We start from the raw sequence: 23181 nt of genomic DNA, 5'->3' as shown, positions 1-23181 counted from the left end.
CTGCACTGCACACAGAAAGCAAAGGACAAATTCAGTTGATTGACTGACTGATTGAGTTAGTTATGTTGTGTAAAGAATGGGTCTGTACCCCTTAGGCACTCCTGATACTCACCTCATCACCATCTTCACAGCACTTATGTGCATATCCTTATACCCTGATGCTTTTCCCATCTGTAATTGATTTTAATTACAGGGGGGACATGAATCTAGATACCCCACAGTGGGGTATCACTCCCCAAATAATACAAGGGTTCCTGTTTTGAAGGCCCCTTCATAGTTCTTATTTCCCCAGTTTCAGGAACTTCTCTGGGCACAGTCCATGGGGCAATTATCCCCGACTTTGATTTCTGGGGGTTTCCAATGAGAGTTAAGAAGTGTGTAGAAGCAGCATGGCCTAGTGGCAAAAGCATGGGTTTGGGAGTCAGAGGACATGGGTTCTAATCCCAGCTCTGCCACTTGTCTGCTGTGTGACCTTGGGCAAATTGCTTAACTTCTCTGTGTCTCAGTTATCTCATTGGTAAAAAGGGGATTAAGACTGTGAGTTCCATGTGGGACAGGGACTGTGTCCATCTTGATTACCTTATATCTACCTCAGTGTTTAGAACAGTGCTTGGACATAGCAAGTGCTTACCAAATACCATAGTTACTGTTATTATTAAAGGTAATTTTACAAGTCAAGTATGAGTAGGTCTCTTTAGTTGCATTTGGGTAGACTGATGAAAGGCTCTAATAAACCTTTCTTGATTAATTCCCTAGCTCCTTATGCCATATAAACTATGATCTTAATTACACCAATTTTAGGACCCTACATTATACATTCAATTACTTTGATTACTCTTGTACATATGTTTATGTTTTTCACCCCTATCAGACTGCATTTTCCTTGTGGGAAGAGAATATGCCACTTTTAAACTTTGAACTTTCCAATCACTTAGCACTGCACCAAATGGGCACTCGATAAACATTAATGTTACCTCTACTGTAAAATGAGAATCCAATATTTGTTCCCCTTTCCTCTTAGGCTGTGAGACCCGTGTGGGACAAGGGCTGTGTCTGACTCGATTACATTGTACCTTCCCCAGTGCTTGGCACAATATTTGGAACGTAGTACTCAACAAACATTAATTATTATTATTATTATTATTAGTAGTAGTAGTACTAGTACTTAGCTCTCACAAGACTGTAAACTCCATCAGAGCAGGAATTGTATTGACCCACTGTATTGTTCTCTTCCAAGCACTTAGTAATAGTAATGATAATATTTTGCCATGAGTTTTCTACGTGCCAAGCACTGCACTAAGCACTGGGATATATACATGAAAATCAGGTTGGACACAGTACTTGTCTCTCAATGACCTACATGCAATAAGTGCTCAGTAAATACAATTGATTGATTTCTAACTACTCTTTTTCCATGGATTTCTCTGAATATAGGATGGTCCCTATTTTTTGTTTTTATTTTATCCCTAGTTCAGGGTTAAAGAGTTCAGTTCAGTTCATCTAGACTGTAAACTCGTTATGGGCAGCGAACATGTCTGGTAATTCTGTTGTTCTGTAGTTCAGTTTTCTGCACATGGCAAGTGCTCAGTAAATTCCATTGCTGGATGAATTGATTGAGTTAAACAATACCAATCTCCAAAAGCCTAAAATTCAAGTCTAATAATCTCGTATCCGTGGGTGAGTGAGCTTGCAATAAACCAGGAGAAAAGGTATAGGAACTGGAGAGTTTAAATAAATCTCTGGGGATTCTGTTTAATAACATGGAAAAAGATCTATCAGAATCTTCTTCATTTGCAAAATTATCACTAAACTGTACCAGCCCTGGTGATAATGAGGTGCTAAGTGTTACGACTTGGAAAGAAGACTCAAATTCAAAAGGACAGGTTACCTATAGTAGATTCAGGGGAGAATAATGAGGGAAGCATTTCCGCTTAACTCTGCCCTAAGGGGACAGCAATGTTCGAGCATGACCTCTTGCAAGAAAAACTACTCCTTGCTCAGTGAAAAGAGCTTGGGAGTCAGAGGTCATGGATTCTTACCCCGACTCTGCCACATGTCTGCTGTGTGACCTTGGGCAAGTCACAACTTCTCTGCACCTCAGTTACCTCATCTGTAAAATGGGGATTAAGACTGTGAGCCCCACGTGGGACAACCTGATTTCCTTGTAATCCCCCAACCCTTAGAACAGTGTTTCACACATAGTAAGCACTTAACAAATGCCATTATTATTACCATTATTATTATTATTATTATTATTATTACAATCTTTAAATGCATATAAGGTGGAAGGGATCACTATTATTATTACTGTTATTGTTTGCTAATAATAATAAAACTGTAATATAATTGTTAGGAATTTACTCTGTGCCAATACTGTGCTAAATCCTGTGGTGGTTATATGATAGGATAGGATAATCACAGATTTTCCATCATATTTCTCTTACCAGACACACTAGGGTACTTGGTCAAAAAAATAATTGAAGTCAGTAAAATCATCCTTTATTCCAAAAGAGTGTGTGTGTGTGTGCGTGTGTGTGTGTGTGTGCGTGCACGCGTGCGTGCGCATGTGTGTATGCGTATGTGTTTGGGAGTGTGTGTTTTTGCTCTCAGTAGAGTGTTTTGCAGATAGTAAGCACTCAATAAATACCATGATTGATTGATTGTGTTCACGTGCATGTATATACATATACCAACCTGTCATGATTCAGGTCTCTTCCCTTTGATTTCCATGCTAGGAAAACATGGAGCAATTTTCTTGAAAGCTGAGGGATTTCTCATTCCCAGACCTAGCTCTAATTGTTCATAATCAGGAACATGCTTAGTGTAAAATCAAAACTTGACAAATCACTAGAGATTCAAACCCCAGTTGTCCCTAAACCATGTATAAATGCAGAGCCAAAATAATAATAATGGTATTTGTTAAATGCTATTATTTGTTAAATAATAATGTGCTAAATTCAAGCTCTCATCCTATCCCGTCTGGATTACTGTATCAGCCTCCTCTCCGATCTCCCATCCTCTTGTCTCTCCCCTCTTCAATCTATACTTCATGCCGCTGCCCGGATTGTCTTTGTCCAGAAACGCCCTGGGCATGTTACTCTCCTCCTCAAAAATCTCCAGTGACTACGAATCAACCTACGCATCAGGCAGAAACTCCTCACCCTCGGCTTCAAGGCTCTCCATCACCTCGCCCCCTCCTACCTCACCACCCTTCTCTCCTTCTACAGCCCAGCCCACACCCTCCGCTCTTTTTCCGCCAATCTCCTCACCGTACCTCGTTCTCACTTGTCCCGCCGTCGACCCCCGGCCCATGTCATCCCCCTGGCCTGGAATGCCCTCCCTCTGCCCATCCGCCAAGCTAGCTCTCTTCCTCCCTTAAAGGCCCTTCTGAGAGCTCACCTCATCCAGTAGGCCTTCCCAGACTGAGCCACCTCCTTTCTCCCCCCTCCTCCCCGTCTCCACCCCCCAACCTTACCTCCTTCCCTTCCCCACAACACCTGTATATATGTATATGTTTGAATTTATTACTCTATTTATTTATTTAACTTATACATATCAATTCTATTTATTTTATTTTTTTAATATGTTTTGTTTTGTTCTCTGTCTCCCCCTTCTAGATTGTGAGCCCATTGTTGGGTAGGGACCGTCTCTATATGTTGCCAACTTGTACTTCCCAAGTGCTTAGTACAGTGCTCTGAACACAGTAAGTGCTCAATAAATATGATTGATTGTTCTAAATGCTGGGGTAGTTACAAAGTAATCAGGTTGGCCCACTTGGAGCTCACAGTCTTAATCCCCATTTCACAAATGAGGTAACTGAGGTACAGAGAAGTGAAGTGACTTGCCCAAAGTCACACAGCTCACAAGTGGAGAACCCAGGATTAGAACCCACGACCTCTGACTCCCAAGCCCAAACTATTTCCACTAATCCACGCTGCTTCTCTATACATAAGGAAGCAAGAAGGAAATCTTAGTCAGTATCAGGCACTGTTCATTTGAGGCACATAAAACCTCAAACGAAGTTCATCTGGGTCTGAACTGCAGAAATATATCAAATTTATTTCACAATCCCTTGCAGGTGATCTTTCTAGCAGAATTAGGTAGGATCAGGTAGGAAAAAGTGCATTTCTTTGAAACTAAATTACAAGATAAAGCAAATGCTTATTCTCCAAAGAGATGCTTATCGTTATTGCTGAGTTAATAGCTTATAAAAGTTAATGAACCAAGTGAGTGGATTGTTGACATTAATAACGGTGTTTTAGTGCAGCAAGAATAGAGCTCTGTCAAATGTGAGTCTGATTTTATGTGAGGTCCAGTGATTACGGCTTAGTAGGAGACTTTTAGTAGAAATGGGAGTGGTGAAATAAAAAAAGAGACAGCCCTTTCTTGGCTTAGAAAATGCCTCGGTACATCTGAAAGGAGAACTTCTAGCAAACATATGGAGAACTATTTAAAAAAAGTTAGGAGATTGCCAGGGTTTCAAACATATGCATTATTATATCTAAAGTGAATGTTCTGAAATCTGGGACACTGGGGTGAAGGAACTTTGTTATTAATGTTATGGGAAGGAAATAATATTTAAATGTTAGCCAATTTGATTCAATTAACATAAAAATAAAGTTTCCTGAGCTTTCCTGAATCCTCAGTCCTCACAAAACGTTGTCCATCTAGCTATAAAAGGAATAAAACTTATTTCCTTCTCTGAACAGTTAGCTTGGGAAATCAAATCACTGCCCACATTTCTTCTCTGAGGATGTCCTGGAAATATTTTCCCTCAATCCAAGGACCTGGGTGTACTTTTCTTTTTCTGATTGCCCATTCCACTCTGACTTCCCTTTCTTCACTCTGACACCCTTTATCCACATCTGTCATTGTCAAACATGTATGGAGGGTTGGAGGAAGAGGAAGAAAAATGTCCTAGTCAATTAATTTGCCTCATTAAGAGAGAAGGGGTGTTGATAATAATAATAATAATAATAATAATAATAATAATAATGATAATGGTATTAGGTGCTTACTATGTGCAAAGCACTGTTCTAAGCGCTGGAGAGGTTACAAGGTGATCAGGTTGTCCCACGGGGGACTTACACTTTTAATCCCCATTTTACAGATGAGGTAATTTAGGCACAGAGAAGTTAAGTGACTTGCCCAAAGTCCCACAGCTGACAGTTGGCAGAGCCGGAATTTGAACCCATGACCTCTGACTCCAAAGCCCGTGCTCTTTCCACTGAACAACGCTGCTTCTCTAATTGATATTTAAATCTTCTCTGTTGATATTTAATTTAATCCATCAACTGTATTTACTGAGTGGTTACTGTTTGCAAAACATTGTACTAAACACTAGGGAGAGTAGGGTATGTCACATTTGGTATATATGTTCCCTGCTACAATAAGTTTACAGTCTAGATGGGGAGACAGACATTCATATAAGTAAATAAATTACTGATGATAATAATAATAATAAAATAATAATAATAATAATAATAATAATAATAATGGTATTTGTTAAGTGCTTACTATGTGCCAGGCACTGTACTAAGTGCCGGGATAGTTACAAGCAAATAGACAATCCCTGTCCCACGTGGGTCTCACAGTCTCAATACCCATTTTTCAGATGATGTAACTGAGGCACAAAGAAGTGAAGTGACTTGCCCAAGATCACACAGCAGGCAAGTTGCAGAGCCACGATTAGAATCCATTACCTTCTGACTCCCAGTCCTGTGTCTAGCCACTATGCCATATTACTTCTCATATGTACAAAAGTGCTGTGGTGCTAACAGATGGGTGGATAATGTGTGCAAATACAAATGCAAGAGCTATAAGGAAGGTAGTGGGATAAATTGAAATGAGGGCTCAGTCGGGAAAGACCTCTTGGAGGAGATGTGCTTTGAAGGTGGGTAAACATTTGAAAAGTGTTCCAATTATAGAGATGCAGTCAAACTTCAGACTTGCCCTGGATTTTCTCCCTTTTCTCCTCCTACCAGATTTCCCATTCTTATTATGCATTTAATCTGTGTCCCTCTCCACCCTTTCTGAAAAGAAAGAAAAACAACATTTTTTTAACATGGCAAAAATGCACAAATGTGCATTTAATTTTCACTGTGAGAAAAATAGGATAATCTCCTTTCAGCAAGTTACCTAATCAGATGAGGGGGTCAAGAAAAGTTCCCTTTTCATTTTGGCATTTAGGGGGACTCTGTTTCTCTGGAGGACAGGTGGAGCAGTGGGGAAGCAAATACAGAAACCACACCTAGTCATTCGAGAAAACTATCTTTATCCGACTGAGATCAACAGTTAAAATCTCGAAGCATCTCTGGAGCTTCCTATCTTTTTAAGAATGCCTCTTCTTCATCTCTGGAACAGAAGACTTCACTTGCTAGGGTGACAGTCACCATCTCGGCTCCACTTCTTTACCCCTGCCATCTTCAAGAGGTTGAGCAGGATAACCATGGCTAGCTACTCTAGACCAATAGCCATGGTGATGTGTGTTTCCAATTCCTCTATGAAGCTGCTGGTCTTGATCAGGGGATTCCAGGATCTGAGCATTCTGAGGCAAGTGCATTTGCCTATTAACATGACTGGTTTTTTTTAAAATCAATCAATCAGTGGTACTTTGAATGCTTACAGTGTGCAGAGCATAAGACCGAGCACTTGGGAGAATACCTTAGAGTTGGTATGTCTGCAATAATAGTAATGATATTTGTTAAGCACTTACTATGTACCAAGTACTATTCTAAGCACTGGTAGATACAAGGTAATAAGGTTGTCCCACTTGGGGCTTACAGTCTTAATCCCCATTTTACATATGAGCTAACTGAGGCACAGAAAAGTTAAATGACACCCAAGCTCACACAGCAGACAAGTGGCAGAGCCAGGATTAGAACCCATGTCCTCTGACTCCCAAGGCCGTACTCTTGCCACTGGGACATACTGCATATTTGGTAAGTTCTTACTATGTCTCAGGCAATCTTCTAAGTGCTGGGGTAGATGTAACATAAACAGGTGAGATTTAATATTTAATCCGTGGTCCCCTAACTGATGATTGATCTGATCTCTTTTCTTATTCTGTCAGGTATCACTTGGAGAAGTCTCATAAATGGCTAAAGGGAATGATATTGTGATAAGACAATTTATTCTCTTAGGGCTGACAGATAACCCTGGCTTGCGAATGACCTTTTTTGTGCTGTTTCCTTTTATTTATTTGATAACTGTGGTATGAAATCTCTGGATGATCGCGTTAATTGGGGTGAGTTCCCAGCTTCATTCCCCTCCAGTATTTTTTCCTCGATCACCTGGCTTTCTTAGATTTCTGTTCTTCATCATTTTTGCCTCCCAAGATGCTGGTGAACTTCATATCTGAGAGGAGAATCATCTCTGATGCAGGGTGTATCCTCCAATATTCCTGTTTCAACATGTTGATAGCCACAGAGTGTCACCTGCTGGCTATGGTGGCTTACAACCGATATTTAGCTATTTGCTACCTACTTAACTACACAGGCATTATGACCCTAAAGGCCTTTATATATCCGGTGACTGGATTCTACTTAATGGGCTTTTTGAACTCACTTACGCGTACGAGTGATTTGCTGAGTTTGTCTTTCTATGGACCTAATGTCATTAATCATTATTTCTGTGACATACCATTATTGTTCAAACCCTCCTGTTCCAACGCCTACAACAATAAGGTCTTGCTCTTGACTTTCTCTGGGGCCATCACAATAATCACCTTTCTGAGAGTAATCAGCTCCTATGTGTATATTTTCTCGACCATCCTAAAGCAAAAAGCCTTCTGCACCTGTGTCTCCCACCTGACCGTGATCACCATTTTCAACGGAACAATGCTATTTGCATATTTTCATCCAACTTTCACCTATCCGTTGGCTCAGGCCAAATTACTGTCTGTGTTTTTTACTCTCTTGTTCTTGCCTTGTCTTTTGCCGTTGAATCATTTCTGACACATAGTGGCACAACAGACACATCTCTTCCAGAATGCCTTGCTCTCCATCTGAAATCGTTCTGGTAGTGTATCCATAGAGTTTTCTTGGTAAAAATATGGAAGTGGTTTAACATTGCCTCCTTCTGCAAAGTAAACTTAAGTTGCTGACATCGACTCTCTCCCATGCCGCTCCTGCCCAGCATGGGTGAGTTTTGACTTGTAGCAGGTTGCCTACCTCTCACTAGTCACTGGCCAAGCCCGGAATGGAATGGGTATGCCACTGCTTGATTCTCCCTCCCATAGCTGATGCTGGTAGAGTACGAGAAATGCTCCAGGTGTGACCCTGGGAGGGGGACTCACTTGTTAACCATCCTGAATCTCTTGATTTACAGCCTAGGGAACAAGAAGGTCCAGGAGGGTTTGAGAAGGATATTGCAGAGGAAAATATATTTTCAATGAATGGGAAGGTGCAAAGTTAGTGATTCTAGTGGAGGAGGGGGGCCTCTCGACTCCCCTGCTCCCAGAAGGCTCCTATACTCCGGACTCCACCATAGGGGCCCGGGATCCCTGATCCTGAGGCCCGTCCACCATTACAGAGTGGGGCCCCTGCTCCCGGAAGGACCTCTCACCTCCGGACGCTGCCACGAGGGGTGGGGACTCTCCCTACCTCCACGAACAGCCTCTTATCGGGCTCCCATGATTCGTGGCCGGGCTCCTGGCCGTCCTCCTCTCGAACATCTGCATCCCCACCCCCAATCAGTCCAGGACACCGAGGCCCCTGGACTGGGCTTCCCTCCAAAAAAACAATCATCGCTAGACTCACCCCTCGAAGGGAACTCCACTCTGTCCAAGTAGCCAACTGGGATCGTGAGACATTGTGTCCCCCTACTTCCATCCCCCTGTCCCCCCAATAAGCGACTTTCTTTGAGGAGCCCCCACTCCCTCCTTCCCGGACCAGCCAGGACTGATTACCCCTGCCCCCATCCCAGAAGAAAAAGGCCCTTGTTCCCACCGAGTTACTTCAATAATAACCCCATTCACACCTACTCAGCGCACCTATGCTATTTGTCTGTTTACTCCTCTTCCCAGGCGTTTCTTCTCTCATGAACACCCATAACAGTTACGCCCAACTCCAGGGCTGCCATCCATAGGACTCCATACTCCACCATATCAGACATTTCTGCCAAGAGCCCCTGGACTCTCCTTGTCATTAGCCTTTTTGATTTGATTTGACTGACCCATGAACAATTCATCCTTCTGCTTTGGGCATCATCTGGCTATTTTATGGATGCTTTGGCATGTTAATTGTTAACTGCTCACTATGATATCATCTGCTTATTTTATCATTGCTATCACATGTTAATTGTTATAATTGTTACTTGCACTCTGTAATGTCAATATCTGCTTATTTTATTGTTGCCATCACATGTTAATTGTTAACTGCTCTCTGTGATGTCATCATCTACTTATTTTATTATTGTTACTGCATGTTAATTGTTAATTGCTCTCTTTGCTGTCATTTACCTATCTGACCTCACCAAGAACTATCACTTCCCCTGGAACCTTCTGCCCTCCCCAGGCCTCACCTTCCCCTTCCCCTCTCCCACCCAGATCTTTCCCTCCCTTTCCCCCATCCCCACTCTTCCCCTCACCCCCTCTCCAAAGTCCCTTTGTACCAGCGCCAACCCTCAAACCCTCTCTTCCAACCCAATCACTTCCACACCCTTCCCTCCACTCCTACCGGCCCCCGCCCCATCCCAGTTATCCCTGCCCATCACCACCCCTCTCCCCCCTCTCCCTGCCCAGGACCCCTCCAACTTATTCCAATACAAACCCTCCCCTCACACCCTTCTTCCTCCCTCTTCTCCCTCCACAGCTGCTGCCAAGTGTGGCCTATGGGACACCCGCTCTATAATAGGCAAGCTCCCTTTCATCCTTGACCTGTTCCTTTCCAGCTCTCTCCTCCTCCTCGCCCTAGCCACAACAGGGCTCACCCCGGATGACACGGTCACTTCTGCTGTTCTCTCCAGCAGAGGCCTCTTCTTCTCCCACTCCCCCAGACTCACTGGCAAAGGAGGAGGTGTCGACTTCCTTCTCGCACCCCAATGTTGCTTTCGTACTATCTCTCCTCCCCCTTCACTTTCCTTCCCCTCCTTTGAAGCCCATATATTAATCGCCACTACCACCCCCTCCAGATCCTTGTAGCAGTCATCTACCGCCTCCCTGGCCCCACCTCCAGCTTTTAAAACCAATTTTGACCCCTTTCTCACTTTCCTTCTCTCCTTTTCCATGCTCACTCTGATCCTCGGAGACTCCAGCATCTACATGGATGTCCCTGGTAACTCCTCTGCTGCCTGCCTTCGATCTCTCCTTGATGCTGCCAACCTCCTGCTCCACCCGACCTCACCCACTCACCAACCTAGTCACACCCTCGACCTCATCATCTCCTACCGCTGCACTATCTCCACCCTCACCAACTCTGAAATCCCTCTCTCTGATCATAACCTTCTCATGTGCTTCCTCACTCACACTCCTCCCCCTGTAAATCTCTATTACTACCCTACAGAGACCTCCACTCTCTCGACCTCATCCATCTTTCTCAGAACACCAAACCCCACTTCACCTCCCTATCCTCTCTACCCAATCTTGATGACCAGATTACTGCTCTCAACTCTAATCTCTCTATTCAACTCAACTCACTCACTCCCCTCTCCCTTCGCCACTCTTGTACCACTGTCCCACAGCTTTGGATCACTGCCACTGTCTGCCTCCTTTGCTCTTATGCTCTAGCTGCTGAACACTGCTGGCAAAAGTCTAAAAACCAAGCCAAACTTGCTCACTTAATCTTTATCCTTTCCTGCCTTAACTCTGCCCTCTCCTCTGCCATGCCTGATGTGCATCTAGCTTTATTTCTATTTATTTATTGTGATGACGACATCTGTCCACATGTTTTGTTTTGTTGTCTGTTTCCCCCTTCTAGACTGTGAGCCCATTGTTGGGTAGGGACCGTCTCTAAATGTTGCCAACTTGTACTTCCCAAGAGCTTAGTACAGTGCTCTGCACACAGTATGTGCTCAATAAATACAATTGAATGAATGAATGAAAGGTAACGTTCAGCACTAGCAGCTAGGGAGAAAAAGAAAAACACGTTCTGCAAACGATACCACCTTTTTGGCCAGAAGTTCGTTGACCATCATTTTAGGAGCAATGATAGAAGAGTTACTGATAGCCAAGAAAGACAGATTGCTGAGGAAAAATGTATGGGGTTGTCAAGTTGGAGGTCTTCTTGATCAACAAGAAGATGGTCAGATTCTCCACCACAGTGATGAGAAAGATGGCCCAAAACAGCAGAAAGATGACAATTTGTAAGTCTGAGTGGTCTGTAAATCCCAAAAGAATGAACTCAATCACCCTGGTACAGTTATTCTCTTCCATTTATTCCACTGTGCCCCTTGGAACTAGGTAGAAGCAGTTTATCATTAGAATGGAACCAAATTCGGCCAGAGAGTTTACCCTAATGGAACTCTCTGTGACTCATTGTTGTTAATACAATGTCCTTGCTGAGGTTATGTGTCTTCTCTGAAAATCATTTCAGCAACTGCATGTTCTATGAAAGGAGAAATGTGTTTGATTCATAGGATTGAATCACGTTCACGTTGGTAACTTCCTGCTCTCTTCATATTCTACCTATAACGGCTCTCCTCAACAGTTACTGTCTTTGGACCTTTCTTTGCCTTAAAGGAAAACTACACTTAGAACCAATACTGAGCTTGCATTGCAAAACCTCTGGAGAATAATTGAGACGTTAGTGTACTCCCAGATACTCTTGTAAGGCATCTTATGAGAAATAGTGGGAAACTGGAATCTGATCCACAGCAAGTGACAGAGAGCAAGAGGAGGAAAATAAAAGCCACAAGTGTCTGCTACTGTCAATACAAATCCAGCCATCAGAATTGGGGAAGCACATTCAGGAGTGGCAGGGGAAGACTTGGCTATTGTGAGCAGCAACTGCACTAATAATAATAATAATAATTCTGGTATTTGTTAAGTGCTTACTATGTGCCAGGCACTGTACTAAGCACTGGGGTGTATACAAGCAAATTGGGTTGGACACAGTCCCTGTCCCATGTGAGGCTCGCAGTCTCATTGCCATTTTACAGATGGGGTAATTGAGGTACAGATAAGTTAAGTGACTAGTCCAAGGTCACACAGCAGACTAATGGTGGAGCCGGGATTAGAACCCATGACCTTATGGCTGTTAGGCCCATGTTCTATCCACTACCCCATGCTGCAGTATCAGTAGCATGAGGCAGGAGGGAAGGAGGCAGGGAAGTACAGTGTTCTGCATACAGTAAGCACTCAATAAATATGATTTATTGAATGAATGAATGAAAAGAAGGAAGCTCTGAGTGTGCAACTCAAAACCCTGATCTCCAAATACTAGTAATCCCCAAAGTGGGATTGGAGAGATCTGCTCGGTGAGAGAAAGACCCTGGCTACAAAGCTTGAAGACACACTTACAAACACACACACATACACAAACACAGAAACACAAACACACACAGATAAAAAATTAAACCCATTCCTTTCATAATGAAAGGAGATTGCTTTCTTGCAAACTCTGGGTTAAAGAAAACTCATATTGTACTGTTCATTGTGTTAGGCGCTGGGTGGGGCACATTTTCTTCCAGCACCATGGTATGCTATATTCAACAGACTCGCATTATTGGAAGAACATTCTCTAATTTCATAACAGTGTTCTAGCCAAAACACACAGTGAAAACATGTGTTGTAGCAGAAACGAGTGCACAGAGAAACACCCAGGTGCACAAAGAAAAAGTGAAAAAAAAACACCCATGAACAAACACCCAGAGACAGAAAAACATGTGGACACACTAGAATGAACAAATACCCAATCACAGATGCACAGAGATACAGACAGGAGAACAAACATGGACACAAAAACAAAGGGAGAAACACGCTTAAAATGCACAGGGAGAGGCTCACACATTGAACAATCTATGGAGAGATGCTGAAGAATGTCCAAGGACATGCATGAACATGCACAGGTAAACATACCTGAACACAAACAGAGATACATGCATTCGTAAATGTGGGAAAATGTATATATTTCCATCCCACTCCACCACTCCCAGGAAAACACATAAGGACACACAGAAACACGAATAGGGATGGCAACCCACTGACTGAAAAACATATAAAAATGCATAACCTTAATTACTGCAGGGAAATTAAGTGTAGATTATCAGGGAGCCAAAGGAAATCCCCAGTTCCAACACCTTCCTTCTTCAATATTTTCTTTCCTCTTGCAATTAAACATAAATTAAATGCTAGAAGGAAGGGAGGAGGTTCAGGGGGAGAATATCATGGAATATATATAAATACTCATCTCCTGAGAACTCTGACCTCCTATTTAACAAATATTTATAAGGCATTAACTCTTAAGGAAGTCTCTTCACCCTAAGAGGGATTTTTTGTCCAAAGGAACAAATCCAACAAATCAAAATCCAAACATCCAACATAATCCAACATACATGAAATCTATATACAAATATTTTACACTGGACACCTTCTATTTATCAACATTAAAAAAATTGTTGTATCTTTATCTTCACATGATCCGAATACAGGAGGTATCTTGGTCCGAATAGATGTTGTATCTTTATCCTCACATGATAATCCAGGAGGTATCTTGGCCTAATAGATTGGAGATCCAAGCAGGCTCCAATTGCAAAGGAGAAAATGTTGTAACCAAAGGGATGAAAAAACCAATGAAGGTCACATTCACAGATGGAAGGATGGTCATTTCACTTTTGTTGGACATACGATGATTTCTTCAAAACTCAACAGAAGATGCTTACAGCTTTATGCTCTGATTGGTGGAATTTTGCTGGTGGGGTGAACAGGAGGGAATAAGTCCCTAAGGCAGCCCTGTACTCCAGATCTCATTCCAGGAACTATTCGGAGTACTAGTTGTCTTTTGGGAGGATGGGAAAATCATTTACATCTGGTTTTCCATCTCATGGGAGTATGTATGTGTGTGGAAATGGGTTTTCTGAAGATCCTCCCTTTCCTTCTTTCAGATAAATCAGCACAGCCAGAAAGCCAAAAGTATCTGAAGGCCTTACAGGAAACATGGCACTTTCAAGAAGATATAATTAAATGTAATATCGAGTAATAATTATATAATATCAATATAATATATAATAATTATATAAACGATATAATTCTGATTAATTAAGAATCACCATCCTAGAGATGATGGAGAAACAGAAAGAGAAGGCAATTGTTTTGATGGTTTAAAAGCAAAATGTACACACAACTTTCCCCTAAACCAATCATCAGCATTTGTCAGGGTCAGGGTAGGCTTGGGGCCACATAGGTCTTCAAACACCACTAGACTTTCCCCTTCACATGTCAGGGGTTCATGATCAAGGTGCAGGATATATATGCAAATTCCACTCTGAAATCTTAAGCAAAAGTTTTTGGCCCGAGAAGCAGGGTTGTGGCAAATCTCCAAAGGAAGAAGTCTCTATATTCAGTAATTTGGATAATCTGGGCTCCCAAAAGACCACTTTTGTCAGCAAATCTATAGCATGCAAGCAAAACTGGATCTTTTTTCTTGATTATTTCAGTTCCTTGCAACTCTTTTCCCTATGAAACCTTCATATTGGAGTAAGATAAACGGGACTCAAGGTTCACTTTAGAGGTTCATTTGTGTGCTGAATGAATGAGGGCAAGTCATTTAACTTCTCTGTGCCTCAGTTTCCATGACTTTAAAATAGGGATGAAGTACCTGTTCTCCTTCCCTCTTAGATCAATTATACTTGCTGTTTTCTTACTTTTAGGAAGTAAGTGTTCAATAAATATGATTGATTTATTGACTTACGGAAAGTCTTTTGGAGGAGATGTGATTTTAATAAGGCTTTGTAGATGACAAGAGTGTTGGTTTCTGAGTAACTAAAGGGGAGGGAGTTCCAGGCCAGAGGTATGATGTGGGCAAGGAGCCAGCAACAAGCCAGATAGGATCAAGGTACAGTGAGTAGATTGGTGTTAAAGCGGCAAAGTGAGAGGGCTGGGTTATAGTAAGAAGTCAGTGAAGTAAGATAGAAGGGGGCAAGGGGGTTGAGTGTTTTAAAGCCGATGGTAAGGATTTTCTGTTTGATGCAGAGGTGGATGGGCAACGACTAGAGCTTCTTCAGGAGTGGGTGAACATGGTCTGAGCTATTTTTAAAGTAATGAACCAGGAAAGCAGAGTGCACTATGGACTGAAATGGTGAGAGAGAGGGGACAGGGAGGTTAGCAAGGAGGTTGATGCAATAGTCAAGGTGGAATAGGATAAGGGCTTGGATCAACATAGTAGCAATTTGGATGAGACTATGAACCCCCTGTGGCTCAGGGACTATGGCTGATCTGATTAGTTTCTATCCAACCCAGTGCTTAGTATGATGTTTGGCACATAGTATTTTACAAATTTTAATTATTATTATGGTTATTGTGATGATTAGCACTGGGCCTGAAGACTTTGGAAAGTTCCCAGTGTTTGGGAGACTCACTAGGTATTCAGAGTGGCTCTCATCTAACGAAGGCTCCAGGGACATCTACCTGGATTAGAGGGTGTGGGGAGACACGTCATTAAGAAATTGAAAATACATGATTAACCACTATTATTATTACATTATTATTATCATCATCATTATTGTTATTACTACTAATCATCCTAGTGGTGTTTATTAAGCATTTACTATGTCCCAAGTACTGTACTAAATGCCGGGGTAAATGCAAAATAATCTGGTTATATACAGTCCCTAACACACCTCAGGCTCACAGTCTGTGAGCCTGAGTCTCACAGTTAGACTGTCTCTATCACAGATCCTCTGGTACCAGCCATTAGACTTAAACTGAGTGAATGAGAACAGCCAGCATTTATCCTAGGGATTGTGCCTGGAAAATATACTCAACTAGGAAAGGCCTAGGAAATTGAAAGGTGAGAAGAAGTTAATGGCTAAGGGTTACTTCATAGGTTTTTAGATCCCCACAAGTGATTTCACAGATTGTAGCTCCTTGAAAGAGTTTTGTTTAGTCCTAGATTCCTTTGAGGTTCTAGACTTCTGGACTCTCCAGTTCTCTTCCACACAAGCACAAAACAATGCACTCCACTTCCTAAGGGTGACAATTCTCCCTCTGCCTCTGTCCCCATATCATTCTTAGGACCACCTGTAATTGTTCCAGGGATCTTCTACCCTAAATCCACCCTAACAAAGCAGTGTGGCTTTCTGGATATAGCACAGGCTGAGAGTCAGAAGGACTTGGTTTCTAATGCCAGTACCATCACTGTCTGCTGTGTGAACTTGGGCAAGTCATTTAACATCCCTGGACCTTAGTTGCTCCATCTGCAAAATGGGCATTAAGACTGTGAGCCCCATGTGGGGCTCTTCACTCCTCTCACTCTCCTCACTCTTGGCTTCAAGGCTCTCCAGCACCTCACTCACTCTTACCTCACCTCCCTTCTATCCTTCTACAGCCCAGCCCGCACACTCCACTCCTCTGCTGCTAACCTCCTCACTGTGCCTCCTTCTCACCTATCCCACCGTCGACCCCTGGCCTACGTCCTTCCTCTGGCCTGGTATGCCCTCCCTCTGCACACCTGCCAAACTAGCTCTCTTTCTCCCTTCAAAGCCTTAATGAGAGCCCACCTCCTCTAGGAGGCCTTCCGAGACTGAGTCCTCCCTTTTTCCTCCCCTCCTCCTTCTCTCCTCCCCATCACCTCCCCCCTGACATCTGTCTTACCTCCTTCCCCTCCTCATAGCACTTGTATATATTTCTACATATTTATTATTCTAAGTTGTACATATTCACTATATTTTATTAATGATGTGTACATAGCTATAATTATATTTATTCTGAAAATATTGACTCCTGTCTACTTGTTTTGTTTTGTTGTCTGTCTCCCCCTTCTATACTGTGAGCCCGTTGTTGGGTAGGGACTGTCTCTATATGTTGTTGATTTGTACTTCCCAAGTTCTTAGTACAGTGCTCTGCACACAGTAAGTGCTCAATAAATATGATTGAATGAATGAATGAATGAATAAATGAATGAATGTGGGGCAGGGACTGTATCCAACCCTAATTATTTTGTATCTACCCCAGTGTTAGTATAGTACCTGGCACATTCATTCATTCATTCAATTGCATTTATTGAGTGCTTACTGTGTGCAGAGCACTGTACTAAGCACTTGGGAAGTACAAGTTGGCAACATATAGAGATGGTCCCTACCCAACAGTGGGCTCACAGAGCTTAACAAATATCATAAAAAGTAATCCTTGAAATAGGCCTGGGAGTCACATAGGGGAGCCTGCATCCCTGTTAACATTGATTGGGTCACAAAGCTTTCCAGATCTCCCCTTTCTGGGAAGGAGAAGATTTCCCTGCCTCTACCTTTGTCTCTCAACCTACAATCCCTCAGAATATCAAGGTTATCATTTGAACTCTGGCCAGGCATGACCCCCTCTGGGAGAGGCTAGAGGGAGCTTGGAGAAGAATGGGCTCAAACCCCCTCCCTCAGCTTCCCAGTTAAACGTGTCTCCTGAACACCCGGAATTGATTACAGACACATTGATTACAGATCTGAATAGGACTTAAATAGATGATTTGCAAGTATTACCGATGCATTAATTGGGTTGCAATTTGAATATAATGCTAATCCAAATGTTTTTCTCTTCCTTTAAAAAGTTTGTGCCTTTCCCTGGGTCCCTTTCTATTTTCCTGTAGATGTTCTGGTGTACACATTCTTCCTTTTCCTTTCTCTTCTCGGGGCAGTCTTACCCTCTCCAACCTCTTAATGCCCTTTTATTTCAGCTCTTAGTCCTCTGGTCACTCTCCCTCTCAGGAATAGAAGACCATCTCTTCTGATCTCCTCTCCTAAGGACCTCATATTTTTGGGTAACTTAACCTTTTAGGGCCACATCTCAGATCCCTCTTCTATTCCCTTTGTTCTTCCAAGGTCACAAGTCAAACCTCCTATGTGTCCTGACCTACCAGATCACATCTCAGGAAAACTTTCAGCACCCTGTGTCATTCTACGAGGGTCCCGGCCCCAACTTTCTTCCCAAAATAGTTGAGGAGCTCCTTCCCCAAAAACATGGCTCCCACTTTGTCCCTTCCTAATTATTCTGTGTAATTGGTTGGTCATAAAAATAATAGTAGTGTTTGTTAAGTGCTTACTTGAGAAGCAACATGGCTTGGTGGAAACAGCATGGGCCTGAGAGTCAGAAGGACATGGGATCCAATCTTGGCTCTACAGCATGTCTGCTGTGTAACTTTGGGAAAGTCGCTTCACTTCTCCGTGCCTCAGTTACCCCATCTGTAAAATGGGGATTAAGAGCATAAACCCCATGTGGGACAGGGAATGTGCCTAACCTGATTAATTTGTATGAACCACAGCTCTTAGAACAGTGCTTGGCATATAGTAAGTATTTAACAACTACCATAATCATAAGTATTGCTATGTGCCAAACACTGTAGTAAGCTCTGGGGTAGAAGCAAGTTAAGGGATTCCTATCCCAAATGCTTCATGATGTACGGGAGAGGGAAAGCAAGTATTTAATACATATTTATAGATGAGGAAACAGGTACAGAGAAGTTGAAGGATTTACTCAAGGTCACACAGCAGGCATGTGGCTTCCTACTATAATATATTCCCTTGCCTCTCTTACTACCATCAGGACCGAAAATTATATGATTTCTCATGGGCTGCATCCTTCTCTTTTGCTTTCAGGTATTATTATTTTCTCTGAACAAGGACCAGGGGCAAAGATCAGAGAGGCAACTTTATCGAAAGGTGAAAGGGAGAAAAGACGGAACTAGGGATGGGAAAACAAGATGAACAAAACATCATGGGAAAGTCAGAGGCTGAAATGGGGAACAAAATGAGCCTTTATATTTAGTTTCATTTCTGGGCCTGTCCTAGAAACCATTGAGCAGGTCTTTCTGATTTCTCCTCTCCTCATGTCAGTTTCTTGTAGTTGTCCAGGGTCTCAGAAATCTCCCTGAATGCTCAGAATGGAATGATTCCCATTCAGCCAAGAATTCTCATGTGCTCTAAGAACTGACCACATGATTTGAAAATCTAAAGGAAAACATCATATTGCATCGACTCCCTAGCACAGTGCTAGGGACAGTAAATGGTAATTATTCTACAAAATAATAATACTAATAGTATGAGCAAAGCACTGCCTGAAAGCTGGGTAGATAGAAGGTAATAAGGTTGTACACAGTCCCTGTGCCACATAGGGTTCACAGTCTTAATCCCCATTTTACAAATGAGGAAACTGAGGCACAGAGAAGTTAAGTGACTTGCCCAAGGTCATACAACAGACAAGTGGTGGAGCCAGAATTAGAGCCCATGTCTTCTGACTCCCAAGCCCACGCTTTTCCAATAGGCTAAACTGCTTCCCTAGGCCATACTGCTTCCTCAAGCGCTAAGCAATTCTTTGGAGAGTACCATAGCAGAAAAGGCAAGCTTTCTGTATTAAAGGGCTAAATCGTATATTTGTGTTCAATCAACATGGATATCAATCAGTGATACTAATTGAGTATGTGCTGTGTGTAGAGCATTGTACTACACACTAGGTACACTACAATACAGGAGGGTAAAACGGAGAAGAAAACCTACAGTTATCTTTATGAAAAGGAAGATTACTGATTACATTCACTGACTGAAGAGTTTCCAGATTTTTGTCTTCTTCAAGGCCCCTTTGACTTCTTTGTTCCTCAGAGTGTAGATCAGAGGGTTGTACATGAGGATCACCAGGGTATAAAACACAGCCACCATCTTGCCCTGATCCATGGATTTGGTGGAGGTGGGCCTGGTGTATATGAAGAACAGGGTCCCATACAATATGGAGACCACAGTGATATGGGATGCACAGGTGAGAAGACTTTGCATCTCCCTTCAGCAGAACGGATCCTCAGGATGGCAACCACAATGTAGATATAGGAAAAGAGAATGGCCACGATGGTGATTATTAAAACCAATGTAGCAAAGACAAATTGGACCAAATTGACAATGTAGGTGTCAGAGCAGGAGATTGCATGGAGGGGAGGAATGTCACGGAAAAACTGACTGGTTGATGATATTAGAGCTTCCAAACAACAATCTGAATAAAGAGCTAGTGTGCACAACTGCACTCACACAGGAAAGGAGGTTTGAACTGGCTACTAAAAGAATACAGACTTCCTTAGGCATAATCACCGTGTAAAGCAATGGGTGACAGATGGCAATGAACCAATCATATGTCATTGTGGCTAAAAATAATTCCATACTTGCATAGAAAGAAAGAAAGAAAAACTGAACCACACACTCACCAAATGAAATGACCTTGGTTTCCAATAAGTAGTTGATCAGAACTTTGGAGACAATGCCAGAGGAATAGACCACAACTAAGAGAGACAGGTTCCTGAGGAAAAAGTACATGGAGCTGTGAAGCTGGGGACTGATCTCAATCAAGGTTACCATAGTGAGATTCCCCACGAGGATGGTCACATGGATTGTGAGAAACATAAGGAACACTACGAGCTTTACTTCTGGCTGGTCTGTTAATCCCAAGAGAATCAACTGGGCAGCTGTGGTGCAATTTCTCTCCTCCATTGTTGAGACTTTTATTTCCTGGAAAAAATAACTTACAGATAATAGTCAAAATAAGAGTAATAATAATAATGAACTGTGGTATTTCTTAAGGACTTCCTGTGTTCCAAGAACTGTGCAAAGCACTGGGGTAGATACAACTTAATTAGGTCAGACACAGTCCCTTCTCTCATAGAGCTCACAATCTAAGATCTAAGAAGGAGGGAAAACAGGTATTTAATCTCTATTTGCCAGTTTGAGGAATTGAAGCCCTGAGAAGTTGTGACTTTCCCAAGGTCACGCGGCAGGCGAGTAACAGAGATGGGATTTGTTATGAACTCATCCTAGATGACTCCATTTTATGAACTCCTTGCCTAGATGACTCCATTTTGCTCAAGAACTTAGCCTAAGTGACTCCATTTTGAACAAGGACTATAACTTCCCAGTACTGAGCAAGGAGTTCCTGTAAACAAGACATCTTATCAGTAGTTCTTGCTCAAGCAAACCGAGTAAACAAGTATTAAGGAAGTTGTTTTTGAACTGTTACATTCCCTGTGAGTCTGATTGTTTGAAGCTCTAATAAAGGCTGCAGTAGGAGGTGGGATCAGAGATGTTCATCACTACCAGGGTCTTGCGACTCCCTTGCTCACAACTCTGTCCTCTATCCCCCGACTAGTCACTCGTACCCCACTGGGGTGAACAGACTAGTTGGGACCTCACATTTGCAACAGATTAGATCCCAGGTCCCCTGGCTTCCTAGTCCATGTTCTTTCCACTAGAAACTGTCCACTGATGCAGTCACCATTCAATCAATCAATCAATACTATTTATTGAGCACTTACTATGTGCAGAGCACTGTAATAAGCACTTGGGAGAATACAATACATTAGCAGCACGTTTCCTGTCAGTCTTTTATTTCAACATTGAGAGCAATATCCCTAGCTAGATCTGCAGGAATGAGCTCCTAGAAATGAGAACAAATGAGTATCTAAGAATGCAGCCTGTAATCAATCAATCAATCAATCAATCAGTTGCATTTATTGAGCACCTATTCTGTGCAGAGCACTGTACTAAATACCTGGTAGAGTACAATACAATAAAGTTAAGGGATGTGGTACTGGCCCTTAAGGAGTTACAAGTTTGTAAAGTCCTTGCTGTGCATTAGGGTTGTTCCAAGGAAATGAATCTTCATTTTTTAATCAAATATAGGTCTGCAGTAAAATGGAATGCATTCTGACTCTTCCTGTTAGGTTGCTGGAAATGAAATACAGTCTAAAGATGAATGGGATTGAGAATAACAAGTTATTCCATTCTCATTATCTGATAATGTAGGGTAGTAGAGGAAGTCAGTTATGTATGAAAGAGATAGAAAAGCAAAAAAGGAAATTCAATGACTGCATGAAAACAGAATATTGATCTAAATAATAATAATAATCACAGAGCATTTCAGTGGGAAAATCTAAAAGGCTAAATAATCTGTCATTCAGGGAGTGGGGACCTGGTAGCTTCAAGCCCCTGAGCTTAGTGCTTGATCCCATGTAATATCCCAGATAAGCTTACCACACTTTATCCAATTAATCAATCAAGAGACAGTATTTATTGAGCACTTACTCTGTGCAGAGTACTGTACTAAACACTTGAAAAAGTACAATGGAGTGGGTGTATCCAGTTCTTGCCCTCAGAAACAATGATAAGTGTGGTATTTGTTGAATGTGCCAAGAAGAGTACTAAGTGCTGAGGTAGACAAACACAAGATAGTCTGGTCAAGCATAGTTCGTGTCCTACATAGAGCTCACAACCTAGGTAAGAAGGAGAACAGGTATTAAATGCCTAGTTGGCAGATGAGGAAACTGAAGCACAGAGAAGTTAAGTGATTTGCCCAGTGTCAGAAAGCAGGCAAGTGGCAAAGCCAGGATTAGAACTTGAACTTCCCAAGAGCTTAGTACAGTGCTCTGCACACAGTAAGTGCTTAATAAATACGATTGAATGAATGATTAGAACCCAGGTCCTCTGACTCCAAGACCCCTGCTCTTTCCACTAGGCCATGCTACTTGCTCAAGGTGTTCATAATCTAGCATCCACTAGGCACTTTCATTCACATTCACATTCCACTCAGATCCTGTTACTGTCATGTAAATGTTTTTTTTTTCTGATTTAAAATGTCTTATGGAATTTTTAAGTGCTTACTATGTAGCAAACACTGTTCTAAGCCCTAGGATTGATACAAATTAATTAGGTCAGATTCAGTCCTTGTCCCACAAGGGGCTCACAGTCAAGAGGGAGGGAGACCAGGTATTAAATCCCAATTTTACAGTTGAAGGATCTGAAGCACAGATTATTTAAGTGACTTGTCCAAGGTAATAAGGCAGGAAAGTGGCAGAACAAGGATTAGAACCCAGGTCCCCTGGCTCTCAGGTCTGTGATTTATCCACTAGGCCATGCTGCTTCCCAATTTGGGATGGGGTTGAGATTTTACAGTACCAAGAACTCTGATAGACCGTAAGATTACTGTGGACAAGGAATGTGTCTACTGTTATACTGTACTCTCCCAAGTGCTTAGTTCAGTGGTCTGCAAAGAGTAAGTGCTCAAAAAATACA

At 42.2% G+C, this 23181-nt stretch overlaps 1 protein-coding gene across 1 annotated transcript; it reads right to left on the bottom strand.

Moving 5' to 3' along the window:
* Nucleotides 1–19668: 19668 nt before the first annotated feature.
* LOC119922132 (olfactory receptor 143-like) lies at nt 19669–20607 on the bottom strand. Its single transcript, XM_038742145.1, has 2 exons — nt 20084–20607; nt 19669–19825 (listed from the first exon to the last, which is right to left on the bottom strand). Exons 1-2 carry the CDS (start codon nt 20605–20607, stop codon nt 19669–19671), a joined length of 681 nt encoding a protein of 226 aa, XP_038598073.1.
* Between the last annotated feature and the right edge of the window lie 2574 nt (nt 20608–23181).

This window comes from Tachyglossus aculeatus, unplaced genomic scaffold (genome assembly GCF_015852505.1).
Source record: "Tachyglossus aculeatus isolate mTacAcu1 unplaced genomic scaffold, mTacAcu1.pri SUPER_6_unloc_5, whole genome shotgun sequence".
Taxonomy (NCBI): Eukaryota; Metazoa; Chordata; class Mammalia; order Monotremata; family Tachyglossidae; genus Tachyglossus; species Tachyglossus aculeatus.
Note: the sequence above shows the minus strand (reverse complement) of the source record. Positions and strands in the feature narration are given on the sequence as shown.

What these genes read in the sequence shown, in the direction of transcription:
- LOC119922132 (XM_038742145.1), bottom strand. Translation starts at nt 20,607, where the DNA reads ATGGAGGAGAGAAATTGCACCACAGCTGCCCAGTTGATTCTCTTGGGA. An exon ending in AGCTCTAATATCATCAACCA is followed by an intron (nt 19,826 to 20,083) that starts GTCAGTTTTTCC and finishes CATATACACCAG; the next exon opens with GCCCACCTCCACCAAATCCA.